Raw genomic sequence first — 17,463 nt, 5'->3', positions numbered from 1 at the left:
ACGCCCGGCTGATTACAGTCATACCTCAGAGTACAGCCGCTTCAGATTGCGTTTTTTTCGGGTTGCAGACCGCCAAAACCCGGAAGTACCAGAACAGCTTACTTCTGGGTTTCAGCTGCCGCGCATGCGCAGAAGCACTAAATCGCGCTTTGCGCATGCGAAGAAGCACTGAATCGCAACCCAAGCGTGCACAGATGTGGGTTGCGAACGCTGTGGGTTGCGCATGTGCATTCCACATGGATCACGTTCACAACCAGAGCGTCCACTGTACTAACACAGGTTGTGGGACACTGTCTCCGAAAACGTGGTCCATAGTCAGGGATGGGCCACCGTCTCCCCAAAACCTCCGTCCTACGGGAAAGCCTGCAAGCAGATTCGCCATTCTGAACCCCAAAACCTCCCAGCTCTCTACTCGAAAAACAACAACACGGATGATAGGAAGGGTGTGTGTGTGTGTGAAACCCAAAGCCTTTAAAATAATTTTTTAAGAGTAACCAGGGTGTGCGTGTGGAAGAGCGGCATATCCCCGAGGGGGGAACGATCTTGCATTTCAGGGGGGCTGGACTGGATGACCCCGCTGGACCCCTAATTCCAACCCTGCAGCGACTCTGGGAAGAGGTGCTCAAATTCAGAAGCACGTAGATTCAGGACCACGGAGGACGGTTCAGGAATGCCTTATCTGCATCAAATCCTCTTAACCCCCATCTTTAGGTTGCCATGGCTAGGCAACCTAAGGCAACCTAAGGCCCGCGGATCTGGCCCAATCGCCTTCTCAATCCGGCCCACAGACGGTCGGGGAATCAGCGTGTTTCGACATGAGTAGAATGTGTCCTTTTATTAAAAATGCATCGCTGGGTTATTTGTGGGGCATAGGAATTTGTTCATATTTCCCCCCCAAAATATAGTCCGGCCCCCCACAAGGACTGAGGGACGGTGGACCGGCCCCCTGCTGAAAAAGGTTGCTGACCCCTGGGCTAGATGATTCATAATCCTGCAAAGCTGGACCTGCCTGGTGTTTTTACATGAGTAGAATGTGTCCTTTTATTTAAAATGCATCTCTGGGTTATTTGTGGGGCCTGCCTGATGTTTTTACATGAGTAGAATGTGTGCTTTTATTTAAAATGCATCTCTGGGTTATTTGTGGGGCCTGCCTGATGTTTTTAAATGAGTAGAATCATAGAATCATAGAATTGGAAGAGACCACAAGGGCCATCGAGTCCAACCCCCTGCCAAGCAGGAAACACCATCAGAGCACTCCTGACATATGGTTGTCAAGCCTCTGCTTAAAGACCTCCAAAGAAGGAGACTCCACCACACTCCTTGGCAGCAAATTCCACTGTCAAACAGCTCTTACTGTCAGGAAGTTCTTCCTAATGTTTAGGTGGAATCTTCTTTCTTGTAGTTTGGAGCTATTGCTCCGTGTCCGCTTCTCTGGAGCAGCAGAAAACAACCTTTCTCCCTCCTCTATGTGACATCCTTTCATATATTTGAACATGGCTATCATATCACCCCTTAACCTCCTCTTCTCCAGGCTAGAATGTGTGCTTTTATTTAAAACGCATCTCTGGGTTATTTGTGGGGCCTGCCAGATGTTTTTAAATGAGTAGAATGTGTGCTTTTATTTAAAATGCATCTCTGGGTTATTTGTGGGGCCTGCCTGGTGATTTTACACGAGTAGAATGTGTCCTTTTATTTAAAATGCATCTCTGGGTTATTTGTGGGGCCTGCCTGGTGTTTTTACACGAGTAGAATGTGTCCTTTTATTAAAAATGCATCTCTGGGTTATTTGTGGGGCATAGGAATGTGTTCATTTCCTCCCCCAAAAAATATAGTCTGGCCCCCCACAAGGTCCGAGGGGCGGTGGACCGGCCCCCGGCTGAAAAAGGTTGCTGACTCCTGTCCTAGGAGCCCGTCATGCAAGGTTTTGGTTTTGAGCGAAGGCCTGGAAGACACACACACACCCCGGCTGGGATGCTGTGCCTGGAAGAATGACCTTTTCGGAGAGAGAGGCAGAGCGTGTTTCTGCTAGCTAGCAAGCAAACAAGCAAGGAAGGGGGAGCCCGGCCAGCATCACGCAGCAGCGAGGCAGCATGAAACCGACGGCCGAGGAGAAAAACAACAAGAAGCCAGCCTAACAATGGAGATCAGAAGGAGGCTGGAAGCCCTCCAGGGAAAACATAGCCCAGCCCGGCCCCAGTGTCCCCTGGAAATGCCCTCCGCCAGGGCTGGCAGCGGGACAAGATGGCTGCCAGGTGGCCACACAAGGGCCCCTCCGTGTAAAATGGAAACCACGGGCAAATCTTGTGGCACCCGGTCAATTCCCCCTACAAAATATTCACACACACACACACACTGGTAACATTCCCTGGTTTCCTATTCTGAGCTTAGGCCTTGTTTTGCTCCAAAATACTGGCGTTAAAACGGATAGTATGTGGAAATGAGAGAGCAATGCGGCCCTCCAATTCCTCCTATGTGGCCCACGAAACGCTCCGAGGCCACACCTCCTTTCTCCAGGCCACGCCCCTCGCCAGGCCAGCTTGCTTGGCACCCATCCTTTATATCCCGCCCATCTGGCTGAGCTTCCCCAGCCACTCTGGGCGGCTTCCAATCAAGTGTTAAAGTGTTAAAGGTTGAATCCTGACAAGACAGAAGTATTGTTCTTGGGGGACGGGGCGGGCAGGTGTGGAGGACTCCCTGGTCCTGAATGGGGTAACTGTGCCCCTGAAGGACCAAGTGCGCAGCCTGGGAGTCATTCTGGACTCGCAGCTGTCCATGGAGGCGCAGGTTATTTCTGTGTCCAGGGCAGCTGTCTGCCAGCTCCATCTGGTACGCAGGATGAGACCCTCCCTGCCCGCAGAGTGTCTCGCCAGAGTAGCGCATGCTCAGGTTATCTCTCGCTTGGACTACTGCAATGCGCTCTATGTGGGGCTACCTTTGAAGGTGACCCGAAACTGCAATTAATCCAGAATGCGGCAGCTGGACTGGTGACTGGGAGTGGCCGCCAAGACCACATAACACCGGTCTTGAAAGACCTACATGGGCTCCCAGGACGTTTCCGAGCACAATTCAAAGTGTTGGCGCTGACCTTTAAAGCCGTAAATGGCCTCGGTCCTGTATACCTGAAGGAGCGTCTCCACCCCCATCGTTCAGCCCAGACACTGAGATCCAGCGCCGAGGGCCTTCTGGAGGTTCCCTCACTGCAAGAAGTGAGGTTACAGGGAACCAGACAGAGGGCCTTCTCGGTGGTGGCGCCCGCCCTGTGGAACGCCCTCCCTTCAGATGTGAAGGAAATAAGCAGCTATCTTCTCTTTAAAAGACATCTGAAGGCAGCCCTGTTTAGGGAAGTTTTTAGTATTGAATGCTGTATTGTTTTTAACACTTGATTGGAAGCCGCCCAGAGTGGCTGGGGAAACTCAGCCAGATGGGCAGGGTATAAATAATAAATAATAAATTATTATTATTATTATTATTATTATTATTATTATTATTATTATTATTATCCTTTCCCCGGTGTAGCGGCTAAGTGACCGACTGAGCTACGATCAGCAGGTTCTGGGTTCAAATCTCACCTCTTCCGTGAACTTAGAGGGGGCGTTAGGCCAACCCTTCTCTCTGAGTCCTCAGTCCTCCCACCTGCAAAATGGGGGTGGGCAGGGAAGAGCGAGAAAAGTGACTTACCTCACATGCGCATCCATCTGGTTCAGCAACATTTTTGTGAGAATTCTAGCACGGTTCTTTATTTTTAAAGCATACTTTTTCCTGTTTTAAACGCTTTTTTTAATGTTAAAAGCTCGAAAACGCATTGAACCCGACGGGCTGAAAAGGGGCTGCATCATGTTTGTTTATTTTCTGTCCTGGGATAGCTCAGTCGGTTCAGCACAAGACACTTAATCTCAAGATCGTGGGTTCAAGACCCACATTGGGCCAAACTGTCCTGCACTGCAGCGGGTTGGTCTAGATGACCCTCGGGGGGTCCCTTCCAACTCTGGAAATCTACGATCCATTGCCTCTAGATCCCACCTTTCCTTCAAAGAGCTCAAGCTGGCACGGACAGCTCTTCGCCGTGACATCGTCGCCACGACCCTGAGAGGCAGGCTGGCCTGAGCGCAAGGGACAGGCCCAAGGTCACCCAGCCAGCTTCACGGCCGAGCTGCCTGGCTTTGGCAAACCTTTCCTCGCCGCTTGGCCTGCGCCAGCCCTGCAGTCCTTTGGGGAGTGGGCCGCACTCGGGCCAGGAGCAGGGCTGCAGGGGCCACACGCTTCCCCCAGAAAAAAATTCTCAACAACATGCGTCTTAAAAACGGGTTCCTTTGACCGAAGGAAAGCAAGCAGCTGTTTTCTACCCTTTGCCGATAAGAAGCTAACCCAAAGTGCTTTTTTTAAGATGGGGGGGGTGTAGATTTGCACGCAATCTTCCCCCGTTGCATCGCAGACCCTTCAAAAGCTCACAGACAAACACAGAAGCTGGGCACTGCCTCGAGGGACGGTGCCATTTTCGTGTTGTTTCCTCACCGCCCGACACGCTCAGATCACGGAGAACGCCACACGGTATCTCAAGACCCCCCCAGGCATTTCTCACAACGGCATTTGGGACACCCAGATTCACACTGTGCATGGCGGAGAGAAATGCACCCCGTCGTTCCATGTGCGCACTAGAGAGCTCTGCACACCCACAAAACAAAACAAGCCTTTCGGCTATGCGCTCCGTTCGGACATCCGCTCACAGCCACGTTCTCCCATGCGCGCAGGGCTGATCTTACGGGATCAAGAGGGAACACGCATCCTCATACGTGTCACCTCATGCGCCCGTGCGTTTGACGGCCCCTCGCTCTGCACCTGCGCGGAGTCCCGGGTGCAAAAGAGGCGGCCAGGTCGTGAGAGGGGTAAGCGTTAAGTGAGGGGTGCAGGCAGGGGCATCGAACAGGGGCAGAGAAGAGCGTTAAGGGATTGCGGCAGGAGAGGGGAATGCGGGTGAGGACGATGCTTACAAACAGTGCGGTGCAGTGGTTAGAGCAGGCTTCCTCAGCCTTGGCCCTCCAAATGTTTTGGGACTACAGTTCCCATCATCCCTGACCACTGGTCCTGCTGCCTAGGGATCATGAGAGTTGTAGGCCAAAAATATCTGGAGGGCCAAGGTTGAGGAAGGCTGGGTTATAGAGTGTCGGGCTAAGAGGCCTGGGTTCAAATACCTTTCCCCCACTACCACCACCACCCACAGCCACGAAGCGACCTTGGGCCAACCGCTGCCTCTCTCAGCCTACCCTACCTTGCAGGGGTGTTGTGAGAATAAACTGGGGAGGTGAAGGACCATGTGCTTGAGCTACTTGGAAGGAAAAAGGTACCCCTGACCATTAGGTCCAGTCATGGCCGACTCTGGGGTTGTGGCGCTCATCTCGCTTTACTGGCCGAGGGAGCCGGCGTACAGCTTCCGGGTCATGTGGCCAGCATGACTAAGCCGCTTCTGGCGAACCAGAGCAGTGCACGGAAATGCCGTTTACCTTCCCGCCGGAGCGGTACCTATTTATCTACTTGCACTTTGACATGCTTTCAAACTGGTAGGTTGGCAGGAGCAGGGACCGAGCAACGGGAGCTCACCCTGTCGCGGGGATTCGAACCGCCGACCTTCTGATCGGCAAGTCCTAGGCTCTGTGGTTTAACCCACAGCGCCACCCGCGTCTCTTTTGGAAGGAAAGGCGGGGTGGAAAAAAGGAATAAACAAGAGAAATAAACGTGTGAGAATGAGGGCAGGGGGGCGTGTCGAGAGGGTGTGTTCGGTGGCAGAGAGAAGATCTGAGAATTTTGTGTGTTTGTGTGTAAGCTTGTGTGCAAGATGTGTTCGTGTGTGTGTGTGGAAATGAGGTTGCAACGATAGCCTAAGGGAAATGGGGTTATTAAAGCCAGTTTGAGAAGGGGGAAATCCCCAGCCTCAGGGTTTCATAACGGCGCCGCTAAAAGGAATCTGGATGTGACCCTGATTTTCCTTCCCACTTTACTTCCCGCTGAAAGCTGAGATCGGCCACCAAAAATGTGAAGTATTTTCCCCAACCCCGGCTGAGGAGGGCAGGACAGCATACGGAAGTGTGACGGTCCTGTGTTTTCGGCTGAGGAGGAACGAACGGCAGGCCGGCAGCCTTGCCCTAAGCTGATTGCAAACAGCAGAGCCCTCACACAAGGCAGTGCGGTATAGTGGTTAGAGACGGCAGGGTTCAATTCCCTACTCAGTCGCAAGGCTGGGTGACCTTGGGACAGTTCCCGGCTCTCGGGCTAGCCTACCTCACAGGGTTATTGTGAGGACAAAAAGGAGGGGACGGCGTACGCCACCTTGGAGGAAAGATGGAATATAAATCAGTAACGTGACTGTAGGATGACGATGTTAGCTAGGTTTGGCGTGACACCCAGTGTGGATTTTCTGCTTCAGGCCTAGAAAAATGTCCTGTGTGGCTCGGAGGTTTCTGTTTAGGATTTGGCAAGTATTTATGTGTCCATCACAGGAGTGGGATAGATTTAAGACACCGAGAGAAATTTGATATAGGGAGAAAGGGATATAGGGAAAACAGGTCTGAGGGACATACAAGGAAGGCAGGCGAAGCGAGAGGGGGTAACAGGAAACAGAAAGGGTCTGTTGGTGCGCACAAGGCTCTGACAGGCGTGTGGCGAGGTTGTCGTGAGGGATGGCAGTGGATAGCGACACGCACATCCAAGACACGCGAGATGTCTTTTGGAGGTAAATAAACAGGAGATTACGAAGGAAGGAGTCCGTGCCATTAACGGGCAATGGTTTTTTCCATCGAGTGGTAGGCTCGGAAGGGACCCCCCTGAGGGTCTTCGAGCCCAACCTCCTGCAGTGCAGGGATCGCAGAGATCTAAGGCAAGCTCTGCCAACCTGGTGCCCTCCGGGTGTTGGAGGGCAGCGATGGGGCTGGTGGGAGCCGTCTTCCAAAACATCCGGGAGGCACCAGACGGGCAGGTTTGAGAAACGGCACATGGGCATGTACGTGAGGCAGGGTGCTCAGTGCCTCAAAAGCAGGGGCCACGGCCCACTGTGGGCGATCAGCGAGAGGCAAACTCCTGAGGTGCGCCAAGCCTGCGCTGTTTTGGGCATGGGATGAGCGCCACTAGGTCAGGAAAACAACCAGAGCTTCGGCCACGTTAACCCTCAGCGTTCGCTTGCGGAAGAGGGAACCAAGGAGAAGAAGAGCAGGCGAAGAGATGAAAGCTGAACAGGATCCCTTCTCCTAATGAGGTCACCCTCACAGCCTCTCCCCCCCCTTCCCCGCTGCCCTTCATATTAGGGTGGGGGGTGCTGCCCATCCCCAAACACAGATCCTCTTCAAAACTCGCCCTTTCCCAATATTTTTGTATTTCTGCTGCCATGGAAAACATGCAAGCGGAGATCCCTTTTCTAACCCCAAATATCCAGGTCGCCCCGAACACTTCCAAAAAAGGATCCCCCGCTGAGATCCATCGCCTCTCTGTTAACCCATGAGAAGCACAGGAGTGCGTGAGCCTCGCGCGATCCCAGGACCCAAAGAGAATCGCCCAAAGCCGCCGCGGCTCGCCTGCACAAGCGCGCAGCTCCGCGCGCTAGGATCCCAGATCCAGTGTATAGGATGGCTGCAGAAAAGCCGCGGAATCCTCATATTCTCTCTCTCTCTCTATATATATATATATCAGGGTTGCTTCCAGAATTAAAATTAAAGAAGCCAGATCCACCACCACCACCACCACCACAGGCCCGACTTTTCGACCCAGGGGTCCTAAAAATATCCCGGATCGCCCAGGGGTCATTTCCGGAATAGGTGTTTGGGGAGGGGGTCCCTTCAAGGTCCCCCGTCCACTCTCCCCGCCCCCTCCAAAAGAGAGAGGTCGAAACATGCAATCCGTGGCGAGGATGCTAAATGCGCAGATTCGCTGCGCCCCTCCCCTCCCCCCAAAAATAACACCCAGCCAAGCAGGCTCTCCGCACCCCCCCTTCCTAAATCCCCGGGCCGATCTCTTTCCGAGCGCCTGGAGAGTTCTGGAACCCCCGCCCTGGCAGGAGGGAAAAACTTTCCCTTTCTTGGGTGGCTGGGTGTGTGTGTTTTTTTTTTTTTTGGGGGGGGGGTTCCCTCGGTTCTTTCCCGGGACTGGCGCGGACCCCCTCCCTCCCCTTCCCAGCTCCGGAGATCCGGATGCCCAATTACGCAGCTGGCTGGAGGGCGGCGCGCCCCGGCGGCGATCTTGGTTGCGCGGAGAAAAGTGGCGTCGCCGCGCGCCCCGTTTGGACCCCCCCTCCCCCAAACACCGCGGGGCCCCGGGACGATCCCCTACCGATCCCAACCCCACCCCGGTTGGCGATCCCGGGGACTAGGCCGCCTTGGAAAAGGGCGCTCGGTTGGGGCCCTCTCCAAGCCTCGCCCTGGTTTTGCGCGCCCCGAGGGGAGCGCACGGGACCAGGGCGCCTCGGGTGGGAGGCTCCCCTCGTCGGGTCGGCGAGCCCCCTACCTGCGTGTCGTCTGCTGCTGCTGCAGCGGCGCGGCGAGGCAGCCCAAGATGGAGTCTTCTCGCCCCGCCATTCATGCTCGCAGCCTGCTTGGCACGGGACGCCGCCGCCGCCGCTCCGCGCTCTCCTCTGGCTCCGGCGCTCCGCTCAACCCGCCGCCGCCGCCGCTGCCTCCCCCTCTGACATCATCGCAGAGGCTCAGCCGATTCGGAGCGGCGCCGCCACGGCAGCCGCACGCAACTTCGCCCTCGGTGCGGGCCAGCCCTCCGGCCCCCGGGACGCCCCCCAGGAGAAGCCAGCCAGCGAGAGCGCACGTCGGGAGCGCTTGCCTACATCCCGGGGCTGGGGAGGTTGCGGTGCGGGAGAAGAGAAGATACGCGCTTTCCAAGCACGCGTAACGCAGGTTTTCTCCGCGTTGGTCCCTGCAAAGGGAGGCGCCTCTGATCATGTGCAGAGCGCCTGGAAGCGCAACGCACTCCGGGGATAGCAGCGGAATAAAGGGCAGAGCGGGGCGGGAGATGCTGTGAAACCGGGCTTGCTCGGAAGTAGGTAGGGTTTCTGGAAGGGGTCACCGATCATGTGCAGAGTGCCTCTCCCGGGGATGCCAACACAAGAAGAGGGAGAGGGGGCAAATATACTGTGAATTGGGGCTTACTCGGAAGCAAATAGGGCTTTCTGGGAGGTGCCGCTGAGCATGTACAGAGTTCCTTTCCGCCTTCACGCGTCAGGACGACACAAACTCTCGTCTGGGGTATGCGGATAAAAAGGAAAAGAAACGGGGGTGAGTGTAAAATTGGGCTTTCTCGGAAGTAAGTCGGATTTCTGGAAGGTGCAACCCCTTCTCTAGGGCAGCCCTAGAGAATCCAAGGCCAGTTCTACTCAGATGGGCAATTAATAGGGGCAATGGGTCTGCCCCAAGGAAAACTCAGCCAGCTGCACAACCTTCAATGGGGCTTCTCCCCAGGTATAAAACTGCAGCCTCACAATGCAAATGTCTAACAAGGGAAATTCAGAGGTCAAAGTCTATTATTATTATTATTATTATTATTATTATTATTATTATTATTAATTGCATTTATATATCCCACATTTTTTCATCCAAGAAGCTCAAGTTGTTGGAGAAGTTTCTCCCGTCCTCATTTAATAACCCCACAGCAACCGTAGGTTGGACAGACTGAGAGACACTGATGTCATGACCCACAAGTGATTTGAACCCGGGTCTCCCAGGTCCTGATCCTACACCCTAACCAACTATACCACAATGACCTACCCTCAAGCATGGATGTATTCTTATCCTTGTTTTATTCCTATCCCAGCTGTACATGAGATGTGATTGAGCGGGCGAAACCAGGCGTGGGTCAGAAAGGCAGTTTCTGCATGTGGTGTAGAGGGAAGTGAGGGGAAGGTGGGGGTCGCCCTCTTGGGAAGGGAGCCCACCTCGGAAGGAAAACTCTGATCCTCAACATGCTCTGCCTTGCGGAGATCTTCGGGAAAAGAACTAAGCCCTACACAGACCTGGAGCGGAGTCCCTAACATGGTTGGATGAGGCCTTGTACGCCGCCTTCCGGCAACCGCTGCAGCCAAGCTGGTGTCAAACATCTTGCTCTGCTTTGGACCACATCCGGGGGGGTCTTGTCGTCTGGGTAACCTAGGACCTCCACACACAGACTGCCCAGGTTTGTGCCCAAGAGCTCACTTCAGTTCTGCTAACGCAGCGGTTTGGCCTCACCCCTGAAGGCACACTCCATTGTTTTCTGGAGACAGAAAGATGCCAAAAACAGAGGGGAGCATAATAATAATAATAATAATAATAATAATATTTATTTATACCCCACCCTCCCCAGTAGTGGTGTATGGAAGTGAGAGCTGGACCATAAAGAAGGCTGATCGCCGAAGAATGGATGCTTCTGAATTCCTGAGACTCTTGAGAGTCCCATGGACTGCAAGAAGATCCAACCTCTCCATTCTGAAGGAAATCAGCCCTGAGTGCTCACTGGAAGGACAGATCCTGAAGCTGAGGCTCCAAGACTTTGGCCACCTCATGAGAAGAGAAGACTCCCTGGAAAAGACCCCGATGTTGGGAAAGATGGAGGGCACAAGGAGAACGGGATGACGGAGGACGAGATGGTTGGACAGTGTTCTCAAGGCTACCAGCATGAGTTTGACGAAACTGCGGGAAGCAGTGGAAGAGTCGGACACGACTAAACAACTAAACAATAACAACAACAACAACTCCCCAGCCAAGACCAGGCTCAGGGCGGCTAACAGCAGGTATAAAAACAATTGATTAATTGACAATTTAAATTAACAATTGAAAAGGCGCTCTGCATGTTTTAAGGCACTCTAGTCCTCATTTGAATATTCCAGGCCTTAGTAGCACAGATTCCAGAGGCCTACAAATTGGAGCGAATTATTATTATTATTATTATTTAAATAATATTTATTAAAGTTTCAACAATTACGGAAAGAAAAAATAAACATACCACATTAAACAAAAACAAAACAACACACCACAATATAAAAAAGAGGGGGGGGGAAACCAGAGAAATAAAACCCATTAAACAAAAACAAAAACGCAAAAAAGAAAATGCATCAGATCTCCTCATTATCATTCTTTCATTAGCTTATTTCCTTGACCTCCTCACACCTCCCTTTTTTGTATTCTAGGTCTATTATCTATTTCAGCAAATCCTTTCCCTCTTTTAAAATTTTTGTCCTGTAAATTGTCTTAATATAATGTAGCTTTACTTTTCCTCCTTTCACCAATTAACAGTCAGTTATTCCCAAATCCTTTATATCCTTCCTGCTAAAATCATATAATATTGTTCCAACATCCTTCTAACAGATATTAATTTCAAATTGGAGCGAATTAACTCAGGGCTGTTAACTGCTCCGATCTCAGGTGGTTTCTTGCTAGAGAGCCTCTCCAACAGTTTCCCCCAGCCTAGCGCTCTGCAGATGTTTTGGCCCACACCTCCGGCAAGCACAGCCTTATATTCCAAAAACACCTGGAGGGCATTGGGTTGCAGAGCCCTGGAGGGGAGGGGAAAAACCATTCCCTCATCCATCATCCCATATAACTTCCTTTGGGGTAGACCTGTTCATTCCTTGCAGGTGTCTAGCAAGTGCCATCCAGCCTGGGGGAAGAGGCCCTAAGGGCGTGATGTCATAGTGGCGCATGCAGGCAGGATGACATCACAATTTCTGCCAGGCAAGGGAGCCAGGCTAGGCAATTGAGGCAGCGTTGTGTTTGTACGGTGGCTGTGAAGGTAGGTGGGGGCTGGGAAAGTTGGGGAGGGCTCCTTCTATAAGCCCTGCCCTTTCTTCTTCTCCATCCCCTGCTCCCCGAGTCCCGGGGGGAAAGAGGACTTCAGAAATGGTGACTCTCTCCCCCCACCCCACCCCACTTTGTGGCACTGGATTCCCACCCTTCTAGAACCCAGGCATAGAACCCAGGCGCCCTGACGACAGACACCGCAGGAAGGGAAGTAGGATCAGATCGGTGTGGGAGAGAAAGGGGGTGGGTTATAGTCACACACCCCCACTCCTGACTCCAGGAAACATGGAGGAAGAGTTCCGATTCTTTGGTTTACCTGCCTTGAATTTAGAAGTCCCCGGGTTCAGACTAGGACGGCACGTCAAGGTAGGGCTGGGGGCGAAACCCGTCTGAAATCAGGGACAACACTGAGCTGGATGGACCATTGTGGTCCAATTTGGGCAGCTTTCTACGTGAGAAATTCCCTGCCCCGTGCAAGATCACGGGAGGCCCTTGGCTCACTGCTCCCACCCAGGAATATTAGGCAGGTGGTTGAGCTCCAGAAAGGAAAGGTAGACTTCAAAGAGAATCGCCTGGGTGTGTGGCGAAATGGTTAGAGTGTCGGACTGTGGCTTGGGAGACCAGGGTTCGAACCATAGCTGTCAAGTGTCCCTTATTTGGCGGGACAGTCCCTTACCCTAGCGCCATGTCCCGCTGCTGTCCCTTATTGATGAGGCTTCGTTTGGCTGCTGGCTGGGCTTTCTGCCTTTGCCTCAGAGGGGCTCAGAAGTTGAACATACCTGTGCCTGGAAAATCTCTTATTTTGGCTGCTGATCCCTTATTTTCGAGGCTGCTGGTCCCTTATTTTCAAATCTGTAAGTTGACAGCTATGGTTCGAACCCCTCTTAGCTGTGAAGCTCAGTGGGTGACCGCGGGGCCTGCCTCCCGTCTCTCAGTCTAACGTACGTCACAATGTGGCCCGGGGTTTGGCTAAATGACTTGTGGGGTCCCTTCAAACTCTACAATTCTATGAATCTGAAATTGCTGTTGTGATAAAGTGGGGATGAGAACGATGCACCCCACTTTGAGATAAGGTGCTATGTAAATGGAATGAATAAAGCAAACTGTATTAAGAACAAAAACAGCTTATAAGGGGAAACTGGGAAGAGGGCAGGACGTGGGTGGTGCTGTGGGTTAAACCACAGAGCCTAGGGCTTGCCGATCAGAAGGTCGGCGGTTCGAATCCCTGCGATGGGGTGAGCTCCCGTTGCTTGGTCCCTGCTCCTGCCCACCTAGCAGTACGAAAGCACGTCATAGTGCTAGTAGATAAATAGGTACCACTCCGGCGGGAAGGTAAACGGTGTTTCCGTGCGCTGCTCTGGTTCGCCAGAAGCGGCTTAGTCATGCTGGCCACATGACCCGGAAGCTGTACGCCGGCTCCCTCGGCCAATAAAGCGAGATGAGCGCCGCAACCCCAGAGTTGGTCACAACTGGACCTAATGGTCAGGGGTCCCTTTACCTTTAGGAAGAGGGCAGATAGACAATGGGCGGGGTCATGGATGGAAAGCAAATGAGAAAGCTGGTCCAATGGTCCAGTCCTAGCCCAGGCAAGCATTGGGGAACTGGCTGCAGAATCTACCACCTATCCCCAAATCCCTGGTAGGGTGCACTTAAACTGTAGAACTCCCTGCCACAGGAGCTTTGATGGCCACCCATCAGAAGAGGAATGGGCAAGTTCCTGGAGGAGCAAGGCTATTTTGGAGAGCTACTAGCTACAGTGCCTGTGCTCTGTCTCCACAACTGAAGGCAGCCGTGCTTCTGAATGCCAGCCTCTGGAAAACGCAGGGGGGCAGAACACTCCTGCGTTCGAATCCTGATTGCGGGTTTCCCACAGCATAGCCACTGTGGGAACAGGATGTGGGACTGAATGGGTCATCGGCTTGACCCAGAAGGCCGTTCTTATGCTCTTAACATTTGAAAACGGTCCTCTCAACTCTCCTTAAAGGTAAAGGGACCCCTGACCATTAGGTCCAGTCGTGGCCGACTCTGGGGTTGCGGCGCTCATCTCGCTTTACTGGCCGAGGGAGCCGGCGTACAGCTTCTGGGTCATGTGGCCAGCAGGACTAAGCCGCTTCTGGCGAACCAGAGCAGCGCACGGAAACACCGTTTATCTTCCCGCCGGAGCGGTACCTATTTATCTACTTGCACTTTGACGTGCTTTCGAACTGCTAGGTTGGCAGGAGCAGGGACCGAGCAACGGGAGCTCACCCAACTCTCCTTACTACTACATAATTTTTTTAAATTTCACATTCGGTTCCAGTGGCATAGCGTGGGTTGCCTGGGCCCGGGGCAAGGCAAGGATCCTCAGCACTGCCTGCCAATAGGCTGCAACCAAGGGGCAATAGCTCCGCGACCTACACAAGTGGCAACCGCAGCACCTGTGAGCATTGGGCACAACGGAGAACAGAATGAGGGATTGTTTGGGAGCGGGTATCTATCCAAAGCCCATGCAGAGGACGCCCTCGCATCCGACTCTTGCCCAAATCCACTCCTCATTCTGCCCGCACAAACATTGGGAGATTTTCTGTGTGAGGGGGAGGGCATGCTATTTTTTAGGTATTATTACTATTTTCTCTTTTTTCCTTTGGAAATTTTGTGCCCTTAAGATCTTTGCACGCAGGGCAACCATCCCCATAGCTACGCCACTGCTTGGTTAACTAAGACTCCATTTCTGAGACTCACTGCCTATCTGAGTAGACAAGCAGGCAGGTTTGGATAGTCAGACTACAAGTTAGGGAATCTGGCTTAAAACCCTAAATTGATGCTTGGGGAGTAAGTTATCACTTAAAACTGCCCCAGTCTCTCCTTAAAGGTAAAGGGACCCCCTGACCATTAGGTCCAGTCGTGACCGACTCTGGGGTTGCGGCGCTCATCTCGCTTTATTGGCCGAGGGAGCCAGCGTACAGCTTCCGGGTCATGTGGCCAGCATGACTAAGCTGCTTCTGGCGAACCAGAGCAGCTCTCGGAAACGCCGTTTACCTTCCCGCCAGAGCGGTACCTATTTATCTACTTGCACTTTGACGTGCTTTCGAACTGCCAGGTTGGCAGGAGCAGGGACCGAGCAACGGGAGCTCACCCCGTCGCAGAGATTCCAACCACCGACCTTCTGATCCGCAAGCCCTAGGCTCTGCGGTTTAACCCACAGCGCCAACTGCGTCCCTTCCTTACTTGCAACTTATTTCCGGCTTCACAACACTCCCCCGAGGCGGGCTTGTTTAGAAACCAGGCAGGTGGATAAAAGACGGCGTTAGAGCAGTGTTTCCCAACCTTGGGCCTCCAGCTGTTTTTGGACTACAACTCCCATCATCCCTAGCTAGCAAGACCAGTGGTCAGGGATGATGGGAATTGTAGTTCAAAAACAGCTGGAGGCCCAAGGTTGGGAAACAGTGCGTTAGAGGTATGTCCCTCAGACAGATGCCTTAACTCACTTGCAACCTCCCTTTGTTTTCCCCGCCCTCTCCTGCAGGTACCTGCTGGCTCCCAGCAATCCCTTGGCACTCCTGCCCATGGCATCTCGCCTGGGGCCCCCCGACCGAGCGGCCTGGACCGTGGCCGACCTGCTGCGGTTCTCTCCCCCGCCCTGCTCCCCGCCGCCCCCGCCACGACGCCCGCTTTGGAACCGCTACCGCCTGTCGGAAAGCATGAAGGGCCTTCTGGTGGCACTGCTGGGGGGCGGCGTCCCGGCCGGCTTCGTGGCGCCGTTCACCCGAATGGCCAACGAGGCCTCCGGCATCCCTTCGCTGGAGATCCTGCTCTTCCGTTGCATCCTGCACCTCCTCTTTGCGTGCTACCTGCGTTGCCAGAAGACTCCTTGCTTCGGGCCGCGGGAGGCCCGCCAGCGGACGGTCCTGCACGCCTCCATCAACGTCATCTCAATCGGCTGCGCCTACAGCTCCTTCATGGTGGTGCCCAGCGGGAACGCAGCCACCGTCCGCAAGGGCTCGTCGACCATCTGCTCCGTCCTGCTGGCGCTGTGCATCGAGAACGGCAGCTTGACGGGCTACGACTGGTTCGGGCTGGTGGGCAGCACCCTGGGCCTGCTCATCATGGTGGTTCCCGACCTCCTGGACCTCGACAAGAGCACGCAGCTATACGACACCTTCGGCTATGCCCTGGCCTGCCTCGGAGGGATGGCACTGGCGCTCGGGCTGGTCATCTTCCGGGCCCTGGACTTCCCGGCCAAGCTGGTGACGGTGGCCTTCCTCTTCGGCGTGGTGGGAAGCCTGGTGTGCTCGCCAGCCATGTTCCTCCTCCAGCAGCCCGTCATGCCCCTGGACCCCCTGACCTGGACTTGCGTGGCGGCCATCAGCTTTCTGGCGTTGGTCTCCTTCCTGTGTGCCAGCTACGCCGTCACCAAGGCGCACCCGGCCCTGGTGTGCGCCGTGCTGCACTCCGAGGTGGTGGTGACGCTGGCGGTCCAGTACTACGTCCTGCGCGAAGCCGTCACGCCCTTTGACATCATGGGGGCGGGGGTCATTCTCGGAAGCATAGTCATCATCACGGCCCAGAACATCAGCTGTGACACGGCTGAAGAGGACGAGGACGCCAGCGTCCAACTGAAGGACAGCACATAGCCACGGCGGGGCACGAGGCTCGAGCAGACTCCAGGAGGACAGACCGGAACCAGGGACCTTCCAAAGGACCCACCAGAGAGGGCGTCACAGCTTTAAAACCGCCCGCTCACCCCCAACGGACAAGATGGCGGTGAGGCTTTGGACGAGGTAGCCGCCCGACGCTTTTTGGACATCTGGGTGGAAAACGGCCCCAAAACCCAATTATCTTTTCTAAGGAAAGGCCAGCGGACTTGGCTGGGACAGCTATTGGGTCCGCCTGCTTCTCAGAAAGCGGGTTCAGGGAAATGCCTAAGCCTGTGTTTTTTGTTTGATTTTTTTATTGAGTTTTACGATTTTTTATCGTCACAATATCAATCACATCCAAAGGGGGGGGGGGACACATTTCCCATGTTTCCCCCTCCCCGCCACGACTTCCCTAAACTTTGTGGGGGTTTTTTACGTATTAACTTCTCCTGCTTGCTTATAACTTGCTTATAAGGTTTTTACAATAATAATTGTTCTCTTATCGTTTTAGCATCATCATCATCATATTTTCCGTATTTATTCTGTTAATTGTGTTTAGTCGAAACTTGCTACTGAGTCCATTTCTTTAGATTGTTTCTGTAGGTGTGTCGCAAAGGGTTCCCAGTCTTTCTTAAAGTCTGTTGTCCTTGTCTCAAAGCTTTTTAGTTAGCTTTGCCATTTCAGGGTATTCCATTGGTTTTTCTTGCCATTCTTCTTTCGTAGACCTTTCTTCACTTTTCCATCTTTGGGATGGCAATATCCTAGCCGCTGTTGTTGATTACATAAAGAGCTTTTTCTGCTCTTTTGGCAATTCTTAACCTGAAATGCCTAGTAAAAAAAGCTTCTGGCCGTTTAACAAAAGTTATCTTAAACATTATTTTCATTTCATTACAAATCATTTTCCTATAACTTTTAATTATTTTGCAATTCCACCACATATGGAAAAACGTGCCTTCTTTTTCTTTACACTTCCAACACTTTTTTGCCATTTTTACAGGTGTAACATACCATCTCTACATCGTTTTCATAGAATTCTCTTTTAACAGTATACAGCCAGTACGTTTTAAATTCACTTCCAATAATTTTCC

General features: G+C 53.1%; 2 protein-coding genes across 8 annotated transcripts in view; one reads left to right on the top strand and one right to left on the bottom strand.

Moving 5' to 3' along the window:
* The window catches only part of ZBTB4 (zinc finger and BTB domain containing 4), a 30,520-nt gene extending 21,899 nt beyond the window's left edge, over positions 1-8,621 (bottom strand). Inside the window, exon 1 of the mRNA XM_079951740.1 lies at positions 8,485-8,621. The gene's annotated coding sequence lies outside the window, so the exon portion shown is untranslated. The remainder of the gene's footprint in view (positions 1-8,484) is intronic.
* Positions 5,556-17,032, top strand: SLC35G6 (solute carrier family 35 member G6). Of its 7 annotated transcripts, none has more exons than XM_079952028.1 (2): positions 5,556-6,724; positions 15,265-17,032. In XM_079952028.1, exons 1-2 carry the CDS (start codon positions 6,672-6,674, stop codon positions 16,370-16,372), a joined length of 1,161 nt encoding a protein of 386 aa, XP_079808154.1. In that variant the 5' UTR covers positions 5,556-6,671; the 3' UTR covers positions 16,373-17,032. The 7 variants fall into 7 exon arrangements, with proteins under 7 accessions (XP_079808154.1, XP_079808155.1, XP_079808153.1 ...); XM_079952029.1 differs by lacking the exon at positions 5,556-6,724 and adding an exon at positions 7,113-7,243; XM_079952027.1 differs by lacking the exon at positions 5,556-6,724 and adding an exon at positions 10,453-10,753.
* Positions 17,033-17,463: the final 431 nt, after the last annotated feature.

Source organism: Podarcis cretensis, assembly GCF_951804945.1.
Source record: "Podarcis cretensis genome assembly, chromosome: 13".
NCBI classification, from domain to species: domain Eukaryota; kingdom Metazoa; phylum Chordata; class Lepidosauria; order Squamata; family Lacertidae; genus Podarcis; species Podarcis cretensis.
The sequence above is the reverse complement of the archived record's forward strand: the minus strand, read 5'-3'. Positions and strand labels throughout refer to the sequence as shown.

Excerpts from the sequence above, each read along its gene's own strand:
- SLC35G6 (XM_079952027.1), top strand. The coding sequence starts at position 10,638 with ATGAGTTTGACGAAACTGCGGGAAGCAGTGGAAGAGTCGGACACGACT. Across the intron at positions 10,754-15,264 it reads CTCAGGGCGGCTAACAGCAG|GTACCTGCTGGCTCCCAGCA; the intron begins GTATAAAAACAA and ends CCTCTCCTGCAG.